The 25,976-nt window shown below is 47.7% G+C and overlaps 1 protein-coding gene across 1 annotated transcript; it reads right to left on the minus strand.

Annotated features, from left to right (window-relative positions):
* Window positions 1–17,190: 17,190 nt before the first annotated feature.
* Window positions 17,191–25,927, minus strand: CRYGN (crystallin gamma N). The gene is made up of 4 exons (XM_009984971.2): window positions 25,640–25,927; window positions 24,932–25,180; window positions 23,050–23,195; window positions 17,191–17,400 (listed from the first exon to the last, which is right to left on the minus strand). Exons 1-4 carry the CDS (start codon window positions 25,658–25,660, stop codon window positions 17,265–17,267), a joined length of 552 nt encoding a protein of 183 aa, XP_009983273.1. The 5' UTR covers window positions 25,661–25,927; the 3' UTR covers window positions 17,191–17,264.
* Window positions 25,928–25,976: the final 49 nt, after the last annotated feature.

Genomic DNA, 25,976 nt, shown 5'->3' on the forward strand with positions numbered 1-25,976 from the left:
TTCGAGCCGCGTCCCACCGCGGCAGCCCCCCCTCCCTGGGGCGGGAAGCTGCGGCCTCCCCCCCCAACCCGCGCCGCTTCGTCGGTGCTGCCGGTCCCCTCGTCCTCCCGGGAGGTGCCCGGCCTCTCTGCCTCTCCGAGACGGCCTCTTCCCGCAGCAGCCCCCCTCTTCGGGGGAAAGAGGCATCCCCCCGCCGCTCTCACCGCCCGCCTCGCCGGGGCTGCAGCCGCCCCTCACTTCATTTCAGTCACCCGGCAGTGAGGGAGGAAGAGTTGGGGGGCGGGAGGGTCTTTCCCGGCTGGGGACCCTTTAATAGCCGCACTGCAGCCGAAACCACCCGACCACAACCCCGCACCGCCAGCGGGGTGCCCAGGCTGCGCTCGGGGGGAGGCAGCGCTTCCTGCGGCACGTTTCGGGCCGCGCCAGCCCCGGCCCCGCCGCCTCAGGGCACCCCCGGGACACCGGCCCCGCGGCACACTCCCCGGCGGGCAGCCGCGTTTTCTCCCGGCTTCTCAGGCCGGTTCCTCCCGGGAAGACACGGGGGTTTGTGCTGCTGAGCTGGGGGTCGGCTCTGAGGGAAGCCATCGCTTTTTCTTCCTCCTGTCGCCCACCGCCCCGGGCCAGCTGCCGCCGAACTCTCCTCAGGAGCCCCCCAACGGGAACACCGAACCCCCTCTTTTGCTTCGAGCATTCCCAAAGCTTTTTCGGCTATTTCTTGTTAAAGCATCCCCTCGTCCTGTCCGCTACCAGTAACCCAGGGGCTGGCCTGGCCAAGGGCTCCAACGTGGTGGGGCGATGGCCTGGAGCTGCTCCGAAGCGGAGATCCGCTGCCATGGGAGCTGTGCGAAACACGGGCTGAAAGGGTCTTGTTCCGCCGTGGAATAATTAAATGTCCAAATGATAAATCCGCTGGGCAGAGAAAGGCGATATGGGGAGACCGAGAGCTCCCAGCAAGACAGCAGCAGGGTCTGACACGGATCCCCTCCGTAAGAAACAGGCAGCGAAGGCTAATTTGCTGCTAAAAACATGCCAGCAGTTTTTAGGCAGGATAAATTGCGAAGCCCACTTCTCCCGGCTTCTGCCTCGTTTAATCAGAAAAGCACCTTTTTGTGTCAAATCACTGGCATCAAAACGGGCCCATTAACTCCGTTTCACACCCTCGTGTGCAGCGTAGGGGTGCACTGGGTGCTCGCAGACACCCAACAAGGCACCAGCCCCGCTCCTGCACGATGTGCTTCAGTGCCTGGGCTGTGCAGAAACGCATGCGTTAAACGGATGCTCCATGGGATATGCTATTTTGCTCAACGCATTCCGGCAGAGGCAAAACGGGCCGAATATGTCACACCCAACGCAAACACGAGGTGGTCCCCATTTGGCCATTGTAGCCATGCAGCCATGGAGAAGCTTGCGGGACAGAGCTGCCGGGCTGCGAATTCGGTTCTGCGAGGGTCAGCTCGAGTCCTGCGGCACATCGTCACCAGCCAGCTCTTTTCTCACCACAGGCGTTTTCGCACAACCCCTGTGCGTTCAAGAAACGACCAAGAAGTTTTGGTGTGAGACATGAGCCCTGGATTTTTTCGCTCTGAAAATCACATTATCCATGGAAAGATTTTTTTTTTGGACATGGAGGCCTGGGAATCGGCTGCTCTCAGGGAGTGTCCCTCACCATCTGCTCGTACATCTGTCAAATCCACTCACAAAACCCCTGCCTGGAGTCCTTGTTCGGGAAACTGTAGGATAGATTAGCACTCCTTTTTATTTTCCTACGCTGCTACGATGTGAACGCAAGGGAAAATTCAGACGGAAGGGGTATTTTGTTAGGTTTGGGGCAGGTATGCGCATTTTAAACAAGCGCAGTTTAAATCTCCAGGGGAGGCTGAGCTAGAGGGGAAGCCCTTGGCCACATCTCAGCTGTGCATCAGCTATGGGAGCCCGTGGGAGCAGAGGATGTGCTGTTCCTTCCCTCCTTTTTTAAAGCCTTTTCAAGGTTTTTTATTGTTGTTTCAAATTAATAATTCCCTCCTGTGGTGACTGATGAGAGCATCTGAGCTTTTGAATATTTTCATGAATATTTATTCATTCTCTTAAGGTTTTTTAAGTATTCTTTTTTCTATTGGTTTTATTTGCCTGAATTTTAGATAATTTTTCTTTATTACATTTGTGTTCTTTTTTTTTTTTAATTGTAGTACAATGAGGAAAGCAAAATAAAGTTATCTGCTGTTTGATTTTGCTCCTCAGGGCCCAAATCCTGCAATGAATCCTCCTACGTCTAGATGCCCAAGGATGCACAAGTACAAAACTCAGGATTGCTGGTATACATTTCACTTGTCATTCCCCAACAATTTTTTGTTAGCTATGTACATAAATACACATCTGTACATACACAGATGCATAAGCTGCTGCTATAACATCCAGATAAATATAAAACCTTGAGAAGGCATCTAGATGTTTATGGCTAGATTCATAGTACATGATTTGCAGGATTTAGTGGCTATTACTAAGGTTGGAGCCAAGTTTAAACTCTTTTGGCAGTCTCTAGAAGTAAATGAAGGATGTGGAGTTTAGACCAGCTACATTGTCATTTGGAAGGGGTGAGGGATGCCTCTATCCTTCACCATGGACTGTGCCAGTGGTCCAACATCAGCAGGTTCCTAATTCTCTTCCATTAAGTAGGATGATTTGGGACCTTTGTCTTTAAAACATACCTTCATTCCACTAGAGGTTCAACCTGTTCTCACATCTGTGATCCAGAGACAACACAGTGCAGGGACACTCCTTAAATCCCCACCAAGACAGCAATGGTTGAGTGTAAAAGCCTCTATAAGCAACTTCATCCCAAATTATTTCTGTTTAGACTCATCTGACAGACCTTCATACATGTAGCGTAAGCTCCAAACCCTGCTGTCTTATTTAAGTCAGCATTTACATCAGTAGCTGCACATTTCCCTTGATAAGATTTCAGTAATTATGCAAATTATTGCAATAAATTTATTGATGCTGTTTGTGGGGAAAGGAACACAGGCAGCTCCTCCACGTTCAAGGCCTTCTGGGGCCTTGGGTATCGGGATAGATTGCAATGGTCTTTGATGGACAGCAAAGGCTCTTTTGTTCTGTCAAAGAAGCAGAGCCAATAAAGCCCTAAAGAAGTCAGCACAGAGAGCTCCACTCACCCAGCCTAAAACAAAAGAATAAAATGCGCAGCAAGCAAATTATCTTTCTTAGAGAATTAACCCCTTCCATCATCCCAACCCCTCCACATTCCTACAGAGGACCTTTCTGGCTGCCAACATCTTTTCACTTTCATCCTATTGCTCTGCTTCAGGCTGTCAACCCCAATCACTGTCAGGACTGCTGATAATTAAGTATTGCCTCCTCTTTCTTCACCTCAGAAAATTGCAAAAGCCAACTAACTCTCTTAAAACTACTGTCAGGAGCCCAGAAGATCAATAGTTGCAAATCCTGCACTGACATCCAGCCTTGGTTTTTTTTTAATCAACTACGTCGTTATAGTCAATGAGAACTGTTAGCCTCAAAAGCATGTTACGTGGTGTCTCCAGAGGCAGGATTCCTCACTGAGCAAACCTAGTCCACACTAAGAAAGACTAAGAAAGTTGCCTTGGTAGGGTTAAATTTGATTTAAAAATCGATCCAGTTACTCTGGTACAACGTAAATAAAATTTAACCTTAAATAGATTTAAATGTAGCTTCTACTGGTTTGATTTAATTCACAACATTATCAATGTCTAAGTAGCTTCACTTGCATTAAGAGTTGGCATTGGTGAAGGCAGATTGATTTTCCATGGATTTAATTACCAAAACTCGAGCAGATGTAGCCTTACTCTGAAGTGAGGATGAGGCAGCAGAAGTCAGCACAGTTTCTTGAATAGTACATGACCAGGGCCTGCTCCACAGACCCAGCCAGTGCTAATGCTCAAAGGGAGGGCAAGAAGCTGCCCTCTCCTTCTCTTCCCTCCATCCTTTGGTGAGTCCAGTAACAGCAGCATTCAACTTTTCCTGGTAGAGCCAAACTTCAGCTAAAAGACGGGCAGAGAGCTTTGTGTTAAGCTTTGTGTTAAAATGCCGCAGCATAGCTCTGTAGGATAAAATGTCTCGATTTCCCAGCCCGATGCCACAAGTATGAGGGCAAGTCAATGGAAGCCAGATAATTCACAATTCTGAAAGGAAATACCTTTTAGGCAACGTGTAATCAGCCTGTGGAACTCATTGCCACAGGATGCTGTTGCGGCCAAGAGTTTAACAAAGAAATTCCCTAACAATTCATACCAGTGGGACCTTGCCAGTCCTCAAAATTTCTCATAGACCACCATGTAGCTCTAGATGTATGTGGAGCTCTGCACCTCAGTCACAGTGCAGGGGAAGCTGTGACTATGCATTATGTCTAGGCTGTCTGTAACATTGCTTGGGGTGTCTTTGAAAGCAAGGGTTGGTTTGATCCACAGACCACCTGCAGTCTTTTTCTATAGTAGTGTCTCCACATGGGACCACATGGTCTTTAGAACAGTCCTCTTGCCACCCAGATTGGAAGACCTGTTGGAGTATACCATGGTTCCCTTCCAGCCTGCGAGCTGAGGCTGTCTTTCCATGCAGGAGGGATGGTATGTGCATGCACCGCTCACTGTGGTGCCTAACACAGTGTCAGCTTGTAGTTGGAGTGCAGAACTGGGCTTCACAAAACCCTAACCCATAGAGCACCAGTGTGTGAGGCACCACTGGGGAAAGGACTGGAGAAACACATGTAGAGGTACACAGGCAACTGTAGTATTGGCAATTGTATTAGGAAACACCAAAAGCTGTTTTGGAAGGTGTATAGACCTTCCCCATCTGCCTGCTCTGGAATTCCATGCATTCTCCCAGGGTCATCCAAAAGCCTTCAGAGGCTCTGGGCAGAGTGCCTGTATGTGCAGTTCTGCACACCATCTGAAGTCATCCTTTCAGACTTCAGACCCAAGCTTCACGACATAAGTCAGCACTGCAGCTCCTTCTGACCCCTCTGCAACTGGCCTCTTTTACAGGCGGCACGGTTCTTTCTCTCCTCATATAAGCATGGATCCTTTGCAGTTTAAAATGTCCTGGAGTGCTCCTGAGTCTAGCTCAGGTATAAGCATTTAGCAAATTTCCCCTGCAGGACGAAAGATGGTTGGAAACTGTCATGTACCCTAGGATTTCCTGTAAACATCTACAAAGTTCTGTTGGTTTATAATCAGATCTGAAGCAGTGTTTCCAAACCAGTTCTTTTTGAAAATACTTGTTTTTCTAGGTTTCTTATACTGCTGTAACAAGCACCCCTGTCTGCAAAACTCATGTACATCTCTGCTATCCACTGCTGCTTTACCTAAGTGGAAGGACGGTTCCTAATCAATGTTAGGAGTCCGAAAGCCTGGGATCTGGAAAAAGTGGAATTCAGTGACCGAATGAATGATTAGGTGATGGTAAAATTGCTGGTTGATACAAATGGAGTCTTAGCACCTAACCCAAGTATCAGTCCAGATAGTTAAAAAAACTAGATACTTAATAAAAAGATACTTAATAAAACGAGAGTTTAGCCAGGAACTGGGGGGGTCGGGGATTGCGTTAACTTTTTGCTGTGATGAACTGATAGCTTAAGAAACACTGCTGTGAAGGCATCTTATCTCTCTGGCTAAGAAAGCAGATGCAATTTCCTAGAAATTTTTAAGATGCTACATGTCGGGAAGTGTAAGATCTCATGGCAGCTGTTTCAAATATTACTGTAAACATCTTCCCCCTCACACAGTCCATAGACAGCAAGGCCCTTCCATCATGTCACTGTATAGTGAGAACTTTACTGCATAATTCAAAATCACAAATATTTACAAAATTGCAAAATAATAGTCAAAAGCTCATTTTACCCTGTTCCCTACTTCGATGGGAGCCCTGCTGTTTTTTCCAGACGGTAAGTTGGCCTCTTGCCCAGACCATATATCTCTATGACAGGCTCCTTAAGGACCAAATCTAAATGGAAGCCAAAAGAAATATGTCTTGCTAAGTGACACAAGGGTAACTTTCTGAGTCTGATGCTGAGCCCATTTTAACTGATTTTGCATGGATACAACTCTGCTGGCTTTAACTGCATTAATCCAGATTTGTACTGATGCAAGCAGAGAGACCCAGTGCCTTTGACATTGGTACAAAAACAAACTTCTGAAAATGCTTATGTTGCAACCAGTGACCTAGGCAGTATTTTAACAATTGCATTCACATCTGGCCTCTGGAAGAGATCTCAGTTTTTTGTCTGTCTCGTTTTTAGCAGAGCCAAATCGCTCTGCTACCTTAGTAAGGGGAGAACATCCGTAATCTCTTACAGCTCATCGCTACTGAGAGAGTTGTATGAAAAACTGATAAAAAGCCCACTGACTCAAACAGAATAATCTCCTACAGCCTTGACTGGGCTTTGTACCAGGCTTTCGGGGCCAGACTGCCCCTGCTCCTGACACAGGTACCGTGGGAATTGCAAAGCTGTTCCAGGAGGTCTGAGAAGGGCAGGGAAGAGCTTAGACAAGCGTTGCCGTTGGTGGGAGCAAATAGTCCCATCCCACGGGATGTCAAAGCTGCTGCTCTCTTCTGTGTCTCTGCCAGAGCTTGTTTAGAGCCAATGCTGTTCATCATTTCTCTCTACCAGATACCCCAGTCATACTTGGTATAGAGGACACTAGGATAAGTGTTCAGCCTACCACGAGGATTACTAGCACCTCTGAAGTTTGAGCTGCTCCGATGCAGCTTCCCAGCCAGGTTGGATTCATAGACAAAATATTCACGTGATGCCCCTATTTTTCTTTTCTTGGCCCTTCTTTATGCTATTTACAAGACACATTTTTCTTGGACCTCGTAAGAAATGTGACTTTGCCTTCTCAAATATTCTTACCCTTAGGACTGGATTTTACTTCTACCTGTCTAACATAGGTTTGCTCAGGGAAACTGTGTGCCGCAACAGCCTCCACCTCTAGCCACCATAAATAATGTGATCCATGATCTGCATGAGTTTGGGCTCACCAGTGGGCATGGTCTGTCTCTCTTACTTGTTGCTGTTGGGCTAGATAGAGCTGGAACATGCTGCAGCAGCCTCCTCAGGCCCACAGTGCCATCGCCAAGCAAAACCATACTGAAATCGGTGTCGAAAGTGCGAAAGTCTTGATGGTGATTGCTGTTCTGTTGGAGAGGCACAAAATGGCAGCCATGGAGCAGCACAAAGAAGCCTGATGCCATACACTGATACCAGCATGACAGATAAGGTAACGGGATGTCAGTCTTCTGCTTTCACTTCCCGAGCATACCCCGCGGCTTGTTTGGTGAATAAATCTTTCCTCATCTCTGTTCTCCTTTCTTCCCTTCCCCATAGAGTTTGCAGTGGTGTTCATCCCATTCCTGGTTTAGGAAGGCACCCTGACTGGAGCCCTTTTCTGTCAAGAGGAGAGTGTGCAATTTAGCTGCTCTGTAACAGTCTGTTTCCATTCATTCCTGAGGTTTTCCAGCTGCCCACGAAAACAATGCACTGATACACTCTGTGCGGACTTGAACCACATCCAGAGCAAAGGGTTAGGTGGGGCCGGGAGATTCGGAGAGTGTTCTTTGTCCTGGAAAACGGAGCGGATACCAGCACGACACAGTCAGAAAGACAATGGCTGAGAAGTCTGCCGATTCCCCAGCCCACACATGGTCCACACACTGGACTACAGGGTCAAGCATCCAGCTCCTCGCCGGGCGAACGTCAGGAGCACCAAACTCAAGCATCTAAGCCCTGGGAGGAAAACCAAACTGAATTCCAAGGAGGGGGCTGATGCTGCACTTTCACGAATGTAAAGTAGACAGATTTCATCAGAGAGCATGCAGTATTTACTTAATTTTTCTGTTAAACTCTCTCTCGTTTCTTTTATCTTCCTTTTTTTTTCAGGGAGAGGCATAAAGTGAGTAATAAAAAATGCTAACAGCACAGCTTCTTGATTTATACTGCCAGCAGGTCTCAGGCAGAGCTCCCTGTTGAGTTTGAGGGAACAACCTGATTAAAAATTGATGCCACAATATGGTCTGTCTTAGCAACAACACTCGCAAGTGAAATTCATCTAGGATATAAACTGTGACATTTAAAACGCCTGTTGGGTGAAACTTAACCCCCCCCAAAAAAAAAAATCTTGGTGCACGCAGCTCTGGGGACTAAAGGAATTGCCATGCCACTTTATGGAATAGCGTGTGTGAATCACTGAAGCTATTAAGTCTTCTGCTGCCTTTTTCCTGGCATCAAGAGGTTAACTTCTTCCCAGAACCATTCACTGGGGTGGGAAATAAGAACCGAGTGTGTGTGCCACAGAGTAGTGTCTGGTCTGGGTATGCGGATGATCCGGATTTCGTGTTGTTTGTCTTGAGAGACCCACTGGAGAGAATAATGAGGGGGTTCAAAAGAAGAATATTCTTTCTGCCACAAGTGGTCTTTTAACCAGGCCTTCGTGTATTTGTTGGGGGAGACTACTCACAGGGTCACCTGGCAAAAATGACTGGAAGTTATGAAAGAAAGGGCCTCCTGCCAACTATTTAAGAGAAAGAGAGAGAGAAATGGAGAAGAAACAGGAGAGAGAGCAGCGAGTTGGCTGCAGGGAAAGGGACGTTTTGTGATACAGAGGAGAAGCCAAGAACCAGGGCTGTAAAGGGAGGGAGAGGACCCTGGGCTCCTTAGAAGGCTCACTGCTATATTCTGCTGTCATTCGAGCGTAAATTGAAAGCTGAGGCAAAGAAAAAAAGGCACAGACGCTTATACATGCCTTGTGGAGCCCTTAGGGCAGAGATGGAGCTCTGGGAAGGTGTGAGCATAAAGTGCCGGAATGACCTGGGGCTCGGCACTGCCCTGGGAGGCGTAGGGCAGCTGGTCTTCCCCATCCCACTTCCAAAGAGGGGCAAAGAGAGCCTGTGCTATGAAACCAAGACCAGGAGGCTTAGGTGAGTCACTCACTGGTTGTTAGTTGTTCACTGCGCCCAAAAAGGTGCTTTGAGACTGATGAAAGGGAGGGTGCTTCTGGCACCCTCCTAAATCTCAGCCCGGGCTGTTGTCACACCCGCAGGGACCTTCTGGGGCCAAGGCAGGGCGGCCTCCCGGAGAATTTGGCCTTGAGCATGCCAACAAGGAAAGCTGTCGCAAGGCAGCGGCGATGCACCCACTGAGATCCAAGGACCATGAAAACATACAGACCCAGCACAGTTCCCTACAGCTTGCACCAGTTTGACAAAACATCTGCTCGCCCGGAATGAAATCCCTCCCCTATTCTACGCAGATACAGTTCCCCCTGAAATAGCAATAGGAGCTCCTGCATCTGCTCGCACCATGGCCAGGCTTCAGCCCCAGGAGGATGAGGCCTTAGCTAAATCAGGCTGAGCTGCCTGCTTTGTCTTATGGTCTCCTGTGAATAACTTTTCTTATTACACCTCTTTACACAAGCTCCAAACCCCAAGCAGGCAGGAAAGCCGTCCAAAATGCAGAAGAATTATGACAGCGGCTCAAACGTCACGGGGTTTTGGAAAGGTTATTGGTTTAGTAAAAAAAGTAAATGTGCAAATCAAGGTCTCTGGCAGCATTTGTGTGATGATAATCATGCTGATTAAGTGTTCCAGCCTCAGGATATGCTGGGAACGGCACTAGGACCTAGAAAATAACCACCTCATGCTTTTGGAAGACAGCTGCAGGCTCTTCCTGTTCTGCTCTGTAAGTGATCCATCTCCTCTCACAGATCTGTTCATTTTGGATGCAGTTGCTCGAAATATGCATTACTTATGGTCATACAGATAAATACAAAGGGGACCAGCAGTTGTGCTGTTAACTCTTCAGATCCCCGTTAGGCGTAGCCACACAATGAGGAAGCAAAAGATTCAGAGCTCAGTTTTACCTATAACTGACTTTGATAAAACTGAATCAGTTATATTAGCTAAGGTTATTAATGTTAGGGAATATACTTTTCCTCTCTTCTCTCTAAATTTGGCTATGGTCTCCATTATCATTTGCTAACGAGAAAGGTGCTCGTTCTCCTGGGGTTTGTGTTGGTGAAGGAAAGGAGAAGCTGATCAAACCAATGGCCTTGCTTCACTTCCAGTCTTAAATTTGATATACCATTTTCATCTAATCAGGGCTCTACAAGGGTGTTAGTGAATATCTGATGTTTAAGGCATGGGGATGGATTCCCAGAGAGTTATAACAGCACAGAAGTGACAGGAGGGAAGAATCAGGATGGAGGTGATGCTATTTACCTTGGTCGGCTGCTTGGACTTTTTTCCCTTCCTCGTCAAGCACAAATTTCACAACTAAACCACTGAAATGATAATAGCTGCTTTTTAGAGGCGCTGCTGAAATATGCACTCTTGGAACTCTTCAACAGGAACAGAAATGTCAAGAATGATTTTTAACCATATCGGAACATACACACACTGTGGGCCAGCTGTTTGGCTGCAGTGAATTGGTGCAGTTGGGCTAAGGGAACTTCATAGAACTACCTGGCTTTCTCGAGGAGCTAGTTGTGCACCGGGCTCCTCTGCCAGCCCGTGTCCCTCTGCAACAGGCTGCAGCAGCCACTGCGCAGCTCTGGGCCTGCCCTAATTCGCGCTAATTGGCACCCACTGCCTTCCACACTGGGTAATCACACCTTGCAGCTGGGAAATCAGGGCTTCCCTGTCATTGCTGCACCAGCAGAAGGCCAGAACAGTAAAGGACTGAGACTGACATTTCCTGACGTAGTCTTGGGTCTTTTCTATACGAGCTAAAGTGCTCTGCTGTGTCTTTCAGGGAGTGATTTGGATCCAAATGGAAAAATCACTGATTTGGATGCTTTTATTATTGTTATTATTACTATTATTCTTAATATTGTTCTGTCTCACTAGGGAGGTGCTGGGGAAGAAACACCTTCTGCAAGACATCAGTGCAAGCTTTGAGAATCTGGGGGTAACCTATGCCCTCCCCCAGAGCTTCCGTCATCTTGACAGCAAGTTTGTATTAAAGAGACAAACGCCAATTTAAAAGAAAAAGAAAAAAATAATACCCCAAGAAGTGGAACAAGGGAAACTCTGTCTGGTACTTCTTTCCAGCTGAAGAACTCTTTAATAGTAAACTATTAGACAAATCCCAGGCCTAGGGGGTTGTTACAGACATTTTGGATTCCTACCAGATTTTTTTTGTGTGTCTCCAAACCCATATTGTGTGAATACAGCTGAAAAGAAGAATCATTCAGTGTAATCAGAAGTTTTTCCAGTCATGGAAGTCCTTATTTCTGATGGGATGTGTGATCCTTAATTTTCAAGGGAGCTGACTGTTAAATATAATTTATTAATAAATTGTAAGAAGAGAAGCTTGAATCCTTTGAAATCCAGATTGTCAGCTCTGTAGTTAGACTTGAACTGAAATGATAAATACCAGAAATCAAAATGGTATTTGCCTGCTTTTTTTCCTCTCTCTCTTTTTAAAAGGTAGATGAGAAATGAATCTGGCCCCAGCCCCCAGTGAAGAAAGAAGCTCTATTATTTTCAGAAAAAATAATTTCAAAGGGCAAGTCAATAATAGCAGGATACACACGAAATAAAACCTTTGGAATCCTGTTATTATTATTATTATTATTATTGTAGGTTCAGATGACTCAAGTGTTATTATTTTCTTCTTGCATTACCAGCCAAGAAAACCAATGACAACCACATAAAGCTCTGCAAATCTCAGCAGTTTTGATTCCCACTTACGGTACTGGAGCAGCTGTTGCACTCGCATAGTTTAGCAGGTCAGCTCTGCGTGCGGACGGCCCCCACTGCGCTTTGTCTTCTTGAAAGCTTGAGCTTGATTTAAAAGCAGGTCTCACGTACAGCCTACCCTGCAGAACTAAACTAAGCTTCTAGTATTAGGCATGTTGCCATGTCAGAAGGGGCTCAGTTATGTGCGTTTAACTTACGGCTTATGCAGCACACAGCACTGGTTCATGTACAGGTAAGAGACTTGTTTTGGTGGTTACCTTCAGGAAAGTATGCAAGGAAAAGGTCCGTTCCATGGACACTCTTTTGCTATTGCTCTCTGTAAGCTGTTGGTTTCCAAAAGCACAAAAAACGCAAGGGGAAAGTCAGCTGAAACCAGAGAGTCTTGCCCATCTATGAGTCAGGATCATTCACCCACCTTCCCACCACCATCATCGTGGGGCAGAAACGTCAAAGCTTAAAAGTACCTCTCCCAAGACATGAATAAACCTGTGCTGACCACGAGTGGGTTGTCTTGCTTGGTGTGGTGTCTTGTGGGGAAGAAGTTGCACTGCTCTCTTACCCCATCACTGATGAGCAACACTGGTGACCACCAAAAACTACTCACATGAGAAAACACCTATCTTAGGTTATATCAGGCTAAACAAACTGAGTGGCAGCATCCCAAAACTGCTGCAATGAGCTAAACAAAATTTTTTAAAATGCATTTTTTGCATGGAATAGCAGGGACTGATCCATCCTGAATGGTGGAGTATCCTAACAGGAGCACATGAAAACCCTTCTGAGAGGAAACATTCAGTGCATTTTGGACTGTGAGAGTGCAGGTGTGAATGCCTACCCAAAGTGTGGATTTACCACAATCCACTAGAGATCATCATATTTAAAGAAGGAATTTACTTTAACAATTTCAATATGATTTCATGTTTGCTTCATGCACAATTTGACTGAATACGCTGATACATTCCTCCATATATTAACATGCTTAAACTGGGACAGCTTGACTTGAGTACAAACTGACTTACTCTGGACCACATAAAGATGGTCAGCTGTCCTTGGAAAACGTGGTGCACCCATTTACTCTTTCTTCAGGGTTTCTGTTACTCCATGGGAAATTAATACACATTTTACTTCTGTCCTTTTCCACTTTCTTCCATGTATGTTTGTTTTTTGTCATAGCCACAAGTAAATACGGGAGCAGCTCAAATTGTGTGAGATGTTATTGTACCTCGTCTGCTGACTGAATCATTACTCTTGGAACAAGAGGACACCAAGCTACATGAGTCCTAACCACTGGAGGTTGATTTAACTGAATTTTACGTCTCCAATAAACCAGATGATTTAAAATTAAAAACCAAAACAAATCACCATTTGCAATCTTGAAGATGCTGAGCGCATCAGGCAGATACCATCTGATTCAAGGACTTGTTAGCTGTATCAGATTTACTCCTCAACAAGAGTTCGAGCCTACGGATAGTAAAAATTTCAAAGCCAAACCTGTTGTCACCCAAGTTAATTTTTCCTTGACTTTAATACAACATGGAAAAGAAAGCTAAAAACAAACTAGATAAAGCATGGGAGCCAGGATATCTGTCAATGCTCCAAGAGCACTAAGGTTTGTTCTCTCTACATTTTCACCCTATCATTGCTTAGGCTTTAACAATGATCATGGCTCTCCTCCTGGTGCCAGAGGTCGGAGATGTCCCTTGAAGTTGTTTCCTTTCTGCAATCAAAGAGGTCAATGTTGAGCAAGACTTCCTACTTAAAGAACTAATAAAACAGCTCTAGCAGACACCAGGGAGTGAATGCATTCTTACCAGGTCCAGATAGGTGTCTCTGGAGGAGGAGAGAAGAAAGCACAGGAAGACGTGAGTGTTGGGTGGCCTCAATAGCAGGATAACGCCTCTTGAATTCCCGGGGGAAGGGAGGTGGCTGTGCAGCCCTTTGGCCTGTGTAAGCAGTTAGTGGAGATTCATTTGAGCTATGGCAGCATCAAACATGCCAACAGTGGCTCAGTAGGCAGTTTCCTCCTTACCTTCACTAGATACGCACGTACTGCGTAATATAACAATGTGAAAGTACTGCAGTTGCTCAGATATCTTCCAAGGATTCATTTGAAAGAGATATTCCATCAAATTCCCACATTATCCAGCTACAGAGAAAGGACATTCATGTATGCAGGCATTCTGGCAGGAGCTATTTGCTTTATGGGCCAGCTGTAATCCAAAGTTATTCTGAATACTACATGGCAGCAGCCTGGCCAAGTCCAGTAATGCTGATCATTAGGGCTTTCCTGGTTTTCCAGATGGAGCTGATTTCATTTAGGTTTCTCTCTTGTAATTAATAACTCGTCCCTTTTGTTCATTTTTGAAACTTTGTTTTATCTCTAGCGTTTTGTCGAATAGTTTCCAAGTTGTTTAATCCACTGCTTGGTGCACGTAGCAGAACTCATTCAGCCACACAGCTTGATGACGTGCAGCTCCAACCTCTGCTGCGCAATCTCACACCCACTTCACATCGAGCCGGCATTTTTGTCATTTATATTTTATAGGCTATAAACTCACAAATTGTACCGTTCCATACTAGAGCAATGTCAATAATCTTTAAAAAAGCCCCCTAACCACTAGCAAACATATGGGATCTGTACGTTCTGTCCTTTAAACAAGTGCAGATTTAGCAAGGAGGGGGAGGGAAAAGGAAGAGAAGGAGAGCCACATCCCCCCGCTGCCAACGCAATGCGTGTTCCTGCAGCATCAGTGTTTGGATTAGGCCCACGGCCACCCTACTTAGGTTTCAAATTAGGAAAAAATAGATGGAATTCAATTCCCCGCTGCCAGTTTCTAGCGATACTAAACTTCGGCATAGAGAGGATTTTTTTTTTAAATAGTGTTCACATGAGAGGAGCTCGTTGCATTGAGCGTGTGTTCATAACTGGGATATCAGATGTTAATAAATGATGAGTATTTAGTCTGTACAGACGTGTGTGAAATGTGCTAGAGGTGGCTAAACGCTCACTGGTTACAAACAGGGCTCCCCGCAACAGCACGGATTAACCAGACTGTCTTTTTTGTGCTTTTAACTCCTCGCACGCAGCAGGGTTCAGTCCAGGACTGGGGCTCCTAAGTACTTCCACAATTTAAATAACAAATACTAACCTACTAGAACGTATAAACAAACGATGAGTTTGAAGCGTGTAGGTGAAGCGGGCTTGCACACAGTAGCTGTATGTTGGAGTCAGCTTGTATGTCTGTGCGTACGTGCGCAGTCCCACGTATCCCATTAAGGACGGGGAGGGATGTCGGTGGGTCCCTCTAAGGGCTGGTCTGCACGGAGGGAGGTTGAACCACTGAACACTGGAAGCCGTGCAGCAGAATATCGGCGATATCACAGGTCTGGCCCCAACCTTAGCGGGACAGTCACCTCCCCTGGCTGTGTGCACCAAGTGTCAAGAAACCCAGCTGTGGGGATTTCAGGGCTTACACTGTTGTTCTCAAGGGAATTTGGGTGGATGGTTGTTCTTTATTTTCTTTTCTTTTTGTCCTCTAACTACTTAGAGCATCTGGGATTCCAGTTCATGTATGTTTTAAAGCCTTTGTTTCATTATCCTTCATGCTGCACCATGACATTGAATGTGTTTCATCTGAAGGAAAAGCCTCCAAAGCTGGTCACAATTCAGTGCCTGTCTTTCTTTGGGACCACATTTGGGGTTTTAGCAGATTAATGGCCAGAAGGTCACAACACAGAACAATGTGTATGACTGAATATTAACTTTTAATAGAGTGCATTGAACTCAGGAGCTGATTAGAGCCTTCATGAAACAAGAGCAACGCTAATCCTGGAAGGAGTCCTAAAATCTTTCATAAGCTGTATTTAATTAAAAGAAAATGAAATACGCAAGAGTTGATGCACGAGTCGTACATTCGTGCATCCCACTCAATGAATGAATCATTTCCCTGCCTTTTCCTCTGACACAGAAATACCTTGTAATCCATTAAAGATGTTTAAACATTTTTACGGCTCAGATGGACCACATGTCACCAGAAGCCACCCAGGACACGGTGATTACAGGCCAGAACTGGTGTGGTGTCACTATAGTGCTTCCGAATGATTTGGGTAGAGGATGGCATCCAGACCATAGGCTGTCTACAAGAGGCTCTCTAACTGGAGAGATGAACAATGAGGCAGAGAAGCATGAATTGATCGAATGGCAGCTGGATCCGGTGTCAGACTGGGATGCAGTACACGACCAACCAGCTCCCTGTCCCAGCACGGAGCACAGACCCCTGCTCCTCTCGATCGCTCTGCGAAGGGCAGGATCCCATCACAGACCTGCAAAGCAGAGCAGCCCTGAAGGCACACGTGCCTTGTGCTCCCCTGTGCTGGGGACCTGTCAGCCTCGCTCACATCACTTCGAAGGGCTGGGGACAGTGGTTAGATCAGCAGCCTTCCCAATAGATTAGCACGGAGCCTTGCAGCTCTGCCGGCACCGTGCCCGTGCCTGTCAGAATCCATCAGACAGCCAAGCCTTAACGGCTAATAGAATAATGGAGTGAAACGAATAAAATTATCCCTTTCTGAAATAGCCAGAAACATTCTCAGCTAACACTGAACACAGCTCACGATTTTAACGGAAAGGAGCCCACCAGACTTCTGGGTGCTGAATGCAAGGGGAAGCGCCCAGGCTGCAGTGGATGGTCCATCACTGTTCCCATTCCAGCTGCCAAGCACCCAATGGGGTCCGGGAGCACTGAAACAACTGGGATGGACTGGGAGCACCGAAGGGGCGGAAGGATGGGAAGAGGGTTGTGCAGAAAGTGACAGTGCTGTGGCTGTTTTCTTTGCTGCCGCCCCCTCAAAATGTCATTGTCAGCTGAAGGGCTTATGAATCAGGGAGCAAAGAGAAGATTGCTCAGGTTTTGTGCCTTCGGGGAATTTTTTAAAATATATTTTTTAACGTGCGCTGATCTAAGGTCAAAGAAACTCAGGATAAATTATTTCTATCAATCACCTTCGCATCAGGACCAGCACGTCACGCTCAGACAGACCCCGCGAGTCGGTCAGATCCTTACATGATCCTCACGTGTGTCCTCACACGGCACGAGCAGACCCTCCGATGTCCGCGCGCCCGCGCTCACCACGCGTGTGTGTAGCAACGTGACCCGCTCCAGGCATCAGGAGTCAGCTGGGTCCATCACGTGGTGGCCCTGGACGGGGCAGAGTGAACACGTGTCAGACCACAACCGCACCAGGGAGCACGTTCCCGGGTCTGCTTGTTACCACCAGTTCTGGCCCTTCACCCATGTGTCCTCCTTATAAATCACTGCAAAATAAAAAAGCAAATTCATACCACGTTAATCAAGCTTAGAAAGGCTGAAAGTCTGTTGGCTCTTAACTCATGCAAGTGATGGAAAAAAAGTACTTAGAGCCAAAAGCTGTTGTTTAACAATTTATTCCACACATCAGTGAGTGGGAAGGAGGGTGATGCCTGGTCTCAGCAGGCCGTCGCTGGCAGGATGAAAGCTCAGCTAGAAGTAGTTGATGACCCTTCTGATGGATTGGACACCCCCGTTGCGTGCCTGCCACGCATTGAAGCTGCTGAACTCGCCCCGCTCCACCACGTACATGCGGCCTCGGTAGTTGGGCTCCTCGTACAGCACCCACCTGAGCAGAAAGGGAGAGTTACTTGGGTCCCAACGACGTGGTCATACGAGATGGCCTTGTGCCTACGTTGAGCGGCTGCATTTAGGCACTGCAGCCGGGCTGGACCTTGCCTTTAGAAGTTGGTTTGGGTTACACCACCATTGAAGCCTGTGACCAGGGGCTCGCCACTTCACAGTGCTGTAGGAATGGATCTCTCTGAGTTTCACCATGTGCAACAGTATCAATTTAACAGCATTTATTAATGCTAAAGGAGGACATGAGTCCCCTCAGCCCCTGGATAAACCCATTTTGGACTGTAAGGAGAAATGTGCAACTCTTGAAGGATGTTTTACTTCTTTGAACTGACTCATTAGCTCTGATGGGAACCATATTTAATAATGTCTCTCTTTACTAGTGATTCTCAATGGCCTTTCTTTGATGCTTTGCAACAGACTTGGCTCAGTTATCTTCTCTTTATCACTATGTCCAGAGTTTACTACAATTTTCCCTTGGAATATAGTCAAATAGATACAAGACTCAACAGCCCTGGTGACTTTGGCATGCCTGACTTCTTCACCTAGCTTGGCTGTGTCTTTCTCCATTTGAAAATCTTCAAATCAGGAGCAATTCTGATGGTCAAGAGGGACAAATTTTGCTGCTCTTCTCTCCCTTCATCCCTTTAGTACACACGGTGCCGTAATTTTAATGTGGCCACAAATGTCACTTCTTTCCTCTATTTAAATCTCCCATGCTTTTTAACCAAGTTTTGCCATTGCTCTGATAGTTTTACAGTCAGGTTTCCACCCCATCATTGCTGAACTGCTCATCTCTGCCTCGTTCTTCTCTTCCCAATGTTTGTAAGGATTTTATAAGGATCTCTGCTGCTTGTCCCATCTATCAGCTCAGCAATGACAGCAGAGCACAAATGCAATCCTCCAAATCAGTTGGTTTCTGTGGTCCATCTCTTGCCAAGAATTCACTTGTGACATCAGGGTTGGGACCTACTGTATGTGGGATTTCCAGGGACAAATTCCTTTAAGTACTGGATGGGTCAAAGACTGCTGGGCCTCCGGGGTCAGACAACAGCTGGTGAACTCAGCTCAGTCTGATCCAAAGCAAAAAGCTGGAGGCCTAGGAAAAAAGTTACTTATAAAACCACCCACCCATCGGCATTATTTAAAAAAAAAAGAAGCAAAAGTTTAGAGTATTTAGTTGAGCCATCTTACAGATTCCTTGGCATATTTGGAGTTATTTTGTGTTTCTGAGAGGACACCAGGTGGGACTGTGGTGGGTCCCTTCTCCCATCTGCTTGTGCACTGATAGGACCAGCAGGTTGAGCACACGCCTGCCTGGTGCCCCTCTCCTCCCTGCTGCCCACGCTTGTACAGCCCTGTTCTGCAGCATCGCTGCAACGTGCTCAGCCAAGACATCTGGATCCCGAAGTATTTCCTACAAACAAAGTTCATTCTTCGGCACTTTTTGCAGCCAGTTTGTATCCGAACCAGACTTACAAAGTTGTCCTCAGGCTTTTCCTTTGAAGCTCACTTTGCAGTGTGGAGAAGGCTGCTGCTCATGTGAGTGCAATGGCAGGTTGCCCCGAAGCCATGTCCCCCTCATCACCTATCCTGATGTGCACTGTCGAGGAGCGTGCTCAGCTCTCACCTTAATTCAAACAATTTATCAAATTATCCTCCTCCTCTACATACATCCCAGCATTGCTTCTAAGGCATGCATAGCTTTCTTCCTTTTCTATCCCATCCCTTCAGCTCACATGTACCTCTCCATTTTTTTGGACCATCATGGGCCTCTTTCTCCAGCAGCTCACCATCCCTCCCTCAAGCACTCCTGAAGAGAGTTCTCGATCCTATCTTCTGCACCTTTCAATCACTCCCTCCTGCTGGGAATACCTAACGCTACTGAAAATTCTGTATGGTGGTAGGACAGGGATGTTGACAGGGCGTTGCTGGCCCACCAGGACGTGGTGGTTCTTCCAGCTCTGCTCTGCTCTAAGGCATCTTTCAACAACTGTTGGACCCTGGGGAACAATGCAGGGGGTAGAGCAGCCCCTCATAGTCATTGTCTTGCCCAAGACCTCTGTGTTTCTCTCCAGACACACGGTTGATACGTCTGCACAGTCACGTGGAGGGAATGGGACAGGCCTTGGGATAGATGGAAGCAGACTGCGTGACCTGGCATGGTGATAAGACCACACCGGCTTGTCCCTCTGCTTAGGGAAAGGCTGCAAAAGAAGAGGAATAAAAGGAATAGCAGAAAGATGGGAGTGAAGTGTATTGGCAGTGCAAGGTGATGAGTGAAGACTTGTATGGCTTACTTAGCTGTTCTTTTATAGCCTAAAATTTACGTTCTCTGACACCATCAGTGAGAGAGGAAATCAAGTCAGTCAGGAGCTCAGGGAAAAAAACAAAAAGATGATCCTGTCCTCAAGCCCAGCATGGGAGAGCTGATCCAGGCACATAGCATGCAGCCCTCAAACATCTCAGTGCTGTGTTTCATTAGCACATAAACCCAGAGGACACGGGAATAAAACTCGTATGGAATCAGCTCAAGCCCTATAAGCCAAAACCGGCTGCTCACACTGGAAAACCAGAAAAGTGCTGCAGCTTTAGCCTGAACCAAGCGGGATGCTCTCAGTAGGGCTTGAGGTCACTTGTTCTCCACGTCAGACTCCAGCAGTGCCACGAGCAGCTATCGCCTCTGGCGAGAAATAGGTAACGTTTGTTGGGTGGCAACGTCTGAGTATCTGGTCTGGTTGGTATTTCACAGCCTGACTGCAGAACATCTACCAAGTGCTCATAAATGCTTCAGCAGAATAAATGGTTGGGCTGGTTCCTTCAAGTTACATCACTGTAGCTTACAAAAGCCCTTTTTGGGGTATTCTCTCCCGGACTGTAAAACAAATTCAGCTTTTTAAAGCTGTTATTTCTAAGCAATCCTCTGTGGAGCGGCTGAGGCACAAAGGAGGACGAGAAGTGCACATCTTCATCTAAAACCAGATGACACCATATGTGACGCTGGAGCTGGCTCTGCCCGTGGGACGGGCAAAGCCATTTGCCACGCAAACCGCCACAGCTTCCGAGGAGGCGGTAACATCTCAGAACCACTCCGAAATAGCAATCTCATTTCCAGCATGGTTTTAACAGCTTTATCATCAGCCTTTCAGGCTGTGCGGGGTAGCAGTCGCCAGCCCCCAAAAAGGGCAGTGGGGAAGGTGCTGGACACCCTCAGCCCCACAGCGCACCACGTCAAAGGCAGGCGTTTCTCTCCGTTCCCGTGTTTCCAGCTGATCCACCGTCACTCCCCGCAGGCACGGCCACCCCCACAAGTGCAGGCAGCAGCTTTTTAACAGCACGTGACATCATCCCCGGGTTTTGAAGGGGAAGCAAATATTTCTGCATCCAACGGATGTCGCGTTGCAGGAATTAAGGGGGAAAATCACAGAGCGAGACTTTGGCGGGCAGGGAACTCAGCAGGACCCTGCTTTAAATCTGCTTTCGGCAGGCAGAGGGTAAAACCGACCCACCTTCATCCTGGGGATGTGCTGGAGACACCCTGGGGCTGAAACTCCCCTCATCTCCAGTGACCCCATCTCCTCCGCTCCCCACATGGTCAAGGACATGTCCTGGGAGGGCTTTGCCAGCACTGAGCTCAGCATCAGCTGCAGCACCTCTGGGATCACTGAGGCTCATATGGTCCACCCAAAATAGAAAAGCAGTGCCTTAGGGTCCCTTTCTCCTCCCCAGTCTCACCTCTCTGCTGTGGTGTCTCCTCCTTCCTTCCCTCCTCCTGCAGCCTGTGGCCTGCGCGTCCCTCTGCACCATCCTGCCTTTTAATGGCCTTTACAGACCTTTCCATGTGCTTACAACTGTCTTCCCAGAGGCTGAACGTAACTCAGCAAGTTTCCTCCTCATGCTCCTCTCAGTATTTTTTTTTTCTATTTTTTTATCTCTACTCAAAGCCTTTGGGAAGTCATGTAACGTTAACATAAACAGTCCAGGCTTCCACACGAGGGGAAGCAAGCTATGTGCCCCTTATATGTTTTCCAGAGAAGAGGAAAAATCAATCTGAAACATTGAAGTGCTTGAAAGTTTCTGGGCAGCATCCCAATTCCTCAAGCTCCAGGCTCTGCTACAGGGACACATGTGGTAAATAATTGGCCCTAAAACTCTTGCCAGAGCGCTCACAGGCTCTCTCTTGGCTTTATACTGTTGGTACTCAAATGCCTTTTGCTTCAAATGCTCAGCACTAACGGGGTCCCTGGGAGGCTCCAGCCATTTCTTCCCATTAGATGCTGGTGGCTCCGCTCCTTAGTTTTAATGAACCACCACTGCCTGATCATAAACCTGTTTGGGTTTTTTTTGAAGAGGAGAGGTCTTGGTTGAATCAGAAAGAGTCCTGCAGGACACTTGGCTGTCAGGATGTCACAAGCGTGGAGGGTAACAGTCTCTCTCTTCTTCTGGGAAAAAAACTGCTGTGGACGGAAAGGGTCCAACATTCCACACTGGGCACAGGTGAGATGTGCAATATCCAGTCCAGGACACATGCAGAAGAGCATTTCTGCTCTTCGTCCTCTGCATGGCTTCCTCTCTGCCCTGTGCCTCACTCCAGCCACCCTCTGCCCAGCTCCAAGAGGATTTTATGGCGTTCCTTGGCTCCCAGCACACTTGCAGCGAGAATGTAATTGTTGGACAAAGGAAAGAGGAGATGGCTGGATAACAACCCATCTCGTAACTGGTGCAAAAAAACCCTACAAAAATGACTGACACCATTGAGAAAACGCAAATTGCCATCCAAAAGCAAGAAAAAAGGCAAAGCCGCCATCCTGCCGAGGCTTTGGGGTACATCTGCAGGGGAGGGAGAAAGGGGCTGGGTATCATCAACACATCTGCTAAGCAGGCTCATGAGGCACTGAGGGTGATGAAAAAACCACTGGGGCGGCCGTGCGTACAGGCATCCCACCTCCGTGCCACTGCGGTTGCCCCTCTCCTTCAGAGACAGGATTTAATTAAGGTGAGAAACCGCTGCCTACATTTGCTGTTCAGGAAAGAAGTTTCTGGTGTCATAGCAAGCCTTGATAAAGCCACTTGCAAAGCAAAACCCCTGACCTTTGTGGATGCCCCATCCCTGGAAGTGTTCAAGGCCAGGTTGGATGAAGGTTTGAGCAACCTGATCTAGTGGAAGTTGTCCTGCCCATGACAAGGGGGTTGGAACTAGATGATCTTTGAGGTCGCTTCCAGCCCAAACCATTCTATGATTCTATGACCAGCATTGCCCAGATTTTGACCTGTATTGCCTGGAGCCGTCCACCCTCCCCAGAAGCCTCTAAGTGGACTTTAAAGAGGTGTTTGGAAACATGCAGAGAAATGTTTAAAAAAGAAAAGAAAAAAAAACATCACTCTGGTTTTAAGATCCTTGTTTCATACACCTTTAAAAGGCATCTCAGAGCTCTTGTAAACTGTGCTAAGCTGCCACCCACCAAAAATGGTGCCTCTTTGAAGCAGCTCTCAATGGGCAGGCACCAAAATTTATCTTTAAACCATAGGCTTAACTCACATTTTTAGGCTTTCCCCAAGTCCCCCTGGCATCGACAGGCTTTTCCACGACTGAGGGAGTCTCCGCGGCCACCTCCCTCCCCTGCGTGCAGTGACTTACGCGCCATCGCCGTATACTTTGAGGGCGTTGATGCAGGTCTTGTCCCAGCCTTGTCCCTGCAGGAAGGAGCAATCTTCCGTCAGCTCCAGGCTGGGACCGCTAAAATGGCTCCCCTCGAATATCTCGATCCTGTAATGCTCGCCGTGCTGGGAACAAAGGGATTCGAGTCAACCAAAAAAAAAAAAAAAAGAAAGCAGCAAATTATTTCCCTGGCTTTTGTAAGACAAAGAGGAAGGTGGAAGGGTGCTTTGGAAGGGAAACATGAAAAGCAGTCCAACGCCATCAGTGCCAGCGCGTGCAGAGCACGCACGAACTCGTGCCACCCCCTCGCACCCATTTCTACAGCTGCCGTGCACGTGCTACCGCATCGCTCGCGGGCTGCGCTGCGCTCAGGCACGTGTAGCCCCTCGCCCATCTGCAGACCCCCCCTCCCCAGCCCACAAACCCTCCGTCCCAAATACAGCTCTGCATGCACTCACACAGCAAAAAAGGACGTACATCCTGAATGTACCGAGATGTTAGACTACGTCCCTAAACTAATCTATATTGCCTCCAGTTCCACGTGTAGCTGCGGGTCCTAATGGGAGCTGTTGTGCCTTTCTTTAAGGAAAAAATTAAGAGAAAATAAAAAGAAACCTTCTCAGCATCGTCGTTGCTGCGTGAACCCTTGAGGATGACACGACATAAATTCCTCCGGGGAGATTTCTGCAGCCTGAGGCATAGGTATGTGGGACAGAGCGAGCCGAACGGGTGTTTTAAAGCCAAATTCAAGAAATACCTAAATGCATTTTTCAAATAAACAACGTCAACGCAGAAAAAGGCCGGGCTGCCATGCCAAACCCCACAGCAGGCAGCTGCCGGCAGTGGATACCGTGCCTGAGAAACATTCCTTCGGGAATCTGCGCTGCAGAAATGCCTTGAAGTGCTTGCTGGCATCTCACGGGGAAAATCATGGGCCAGGGAGTGAGGAGCATGTCCTCATGCTGGCTGGGCTCCAGGGCCTGAGGCAGAGCATATCCCTCCGGGTACAGACCATAGAGGTGCTTTGGGAAGGACATTATGGACGAGAAACAAATTTGATGCTGTGCTGAAAAGCAGCTTCGGGGCCAGTGAGAAACCCCACCAGCTCCAGGTGCCTCCTCATTGCCTTGAGGGTCAGGAGTGATAGGAGAGTTGGAAAGACTTAACCCAGATTCATTTTTCTTTGCTACTTTTTAATCTTCCCTATTAAACCTCCCTCCGGATGGTGCTTTTAAAAGCTTCATAAGTGGAAGGGTATCTAGTATGGGAAAAAAAGTGGGGTTAGTTTAGGATTATTGAGGGTTTTTTTTTGCAATAGCAGAGAATTCACCTAAAATTTGCCAGAAGCAGCACAGCTGCCCCATGGGTCTGGTTTGGAAAGTCCTGGGGCTGCCCGCTCCCCCGCCAGGCATGTGGGGAGACCCGGCTGCTGTGGCTCAGACTTGCCTTGGGCAACGACCTTCCTTAATTCCCCCACGAGTATTTCATAGTGACCCATGTTAAAAAAGGAAAAGCATGTGACGCCAGCAGGACCTCACCACCTCATCTGAAAAACCCCAGGAAAATCTCATCCCGTTAAAGCCGCTGCGTTTCGTGCTGCGGGAGGAAGACGATGTGTCTTCCTCCCATCTAGAAGGCATGAGAAACCGTGACTCGGCTCCGTGGCCTGTGCAGACCACTCCAAAGGGTGACAAACCTTCCCCGGAGAGACTATTTCCTTCTCAACGGGATGTGTTATTTCTAAAGAGCACAAATTTTTGTTACACATATTCACAAAGTTCATGAAAACCAAAGCCCAACGGCAGCTCCGTCCTACCAACATTCCAGCCAGGAGACCAAAGCACCAGCAGCATCCACTCACCATCCCAACAGGTCGGCAGGAGCCCAGGTGGTCACTACGGCCGTTCCAGCGATAGAAATCGGGGTACTCGCCGTGCTCCAGGATGTACTGCTGCCCTCGGAATTCGGGGTGATCGAAGCAGACCCAAGCACCGCTATGGACGCAGATGGAGTTGACCCGGTTGAGGAACCCTCGGTCCTGGAAGCTGCCGCAGCTGCCGCAGACCTCCAGCTTTCTGCCCGTGAAGCATTTCCCTTCGTAGAAAGTGATCTGGGGGCAGGGAGGAGAACGGGCGCACGGTGAGGAGCCGGGGCACGGCCAGACCCTGTTTCCAGCAGATGGGAACCACTTGCAGATGCATCATTTGAAGGTGGTTTGGGTTTGTTTTTTTTTTTTTTAAGCCCAGCAAGAGGAGCACGGCATCACTGGCATTTTTTCCTAAGAATTGCATTTGTTTTTCTGGGAACGCAGTGCATCCCGCGTTTACGACACTTCTCGCCGCCTCGCGCTCGCTCACACATATTTCCAGCAGGAATGTTTGAACAGGAAACTCGGCTCCTGAAAAGCTGCAACTCCTGCCGCACCCTCCCCGTCCCCGCTACCGAATTTTCTCCTGGTATCATCACTCACGCCGCATCCTCCGGGATATGATCCTTATTCCTTCAGCTCGGAGGATGCTCGGATTCTCCGGCTCCAGGCTGAAAGACAAGCGGTTGGATCGGTACTTACTTTTCCCGAGTATTGAGACATTTTCTCCTGGCTGCTATCCAAGACCAAAAGTGGGAGCCAAACCAAAACCGTGATGGACGGGAAGGTTGGATGCCCTGCTATATAGCAGCCGGAGGGCGGGGGGGAGATGGGGCCAGTGTCGTGAGGGCTTTGGAACAAAGCAGTGGGAACCGAGGGCTTTGCGCTGTCCTGCTTCGTAGGCAGAACCGCCAGTAACGGGGCCTGCTGAGTCCGGGGTTTTGATTTCAGGCAGACGACCTGACAAAAGATTTGCTTGGCAGGGCTTTGGTCAATTAGCGGTGCACATTGACTGCTCCTTTTTGAAGGACTTTTTTTC

Source organism: Tauraco erythrolophus, chromosome 7, assembly GCF_009769465.1.
Source record: "Tauraco erythrolophus isolate bTauEry1 chromosome 7, bTauEry1.pri, whole genome shotgun sequence".
In the NCBI taxonomy this organism is placed as follows: Eukaryota; Metazoa; Chordata; class Aves; order Musophagiformes; family Musophagidae; genus Tauraco; species Tauraco erythrolophus.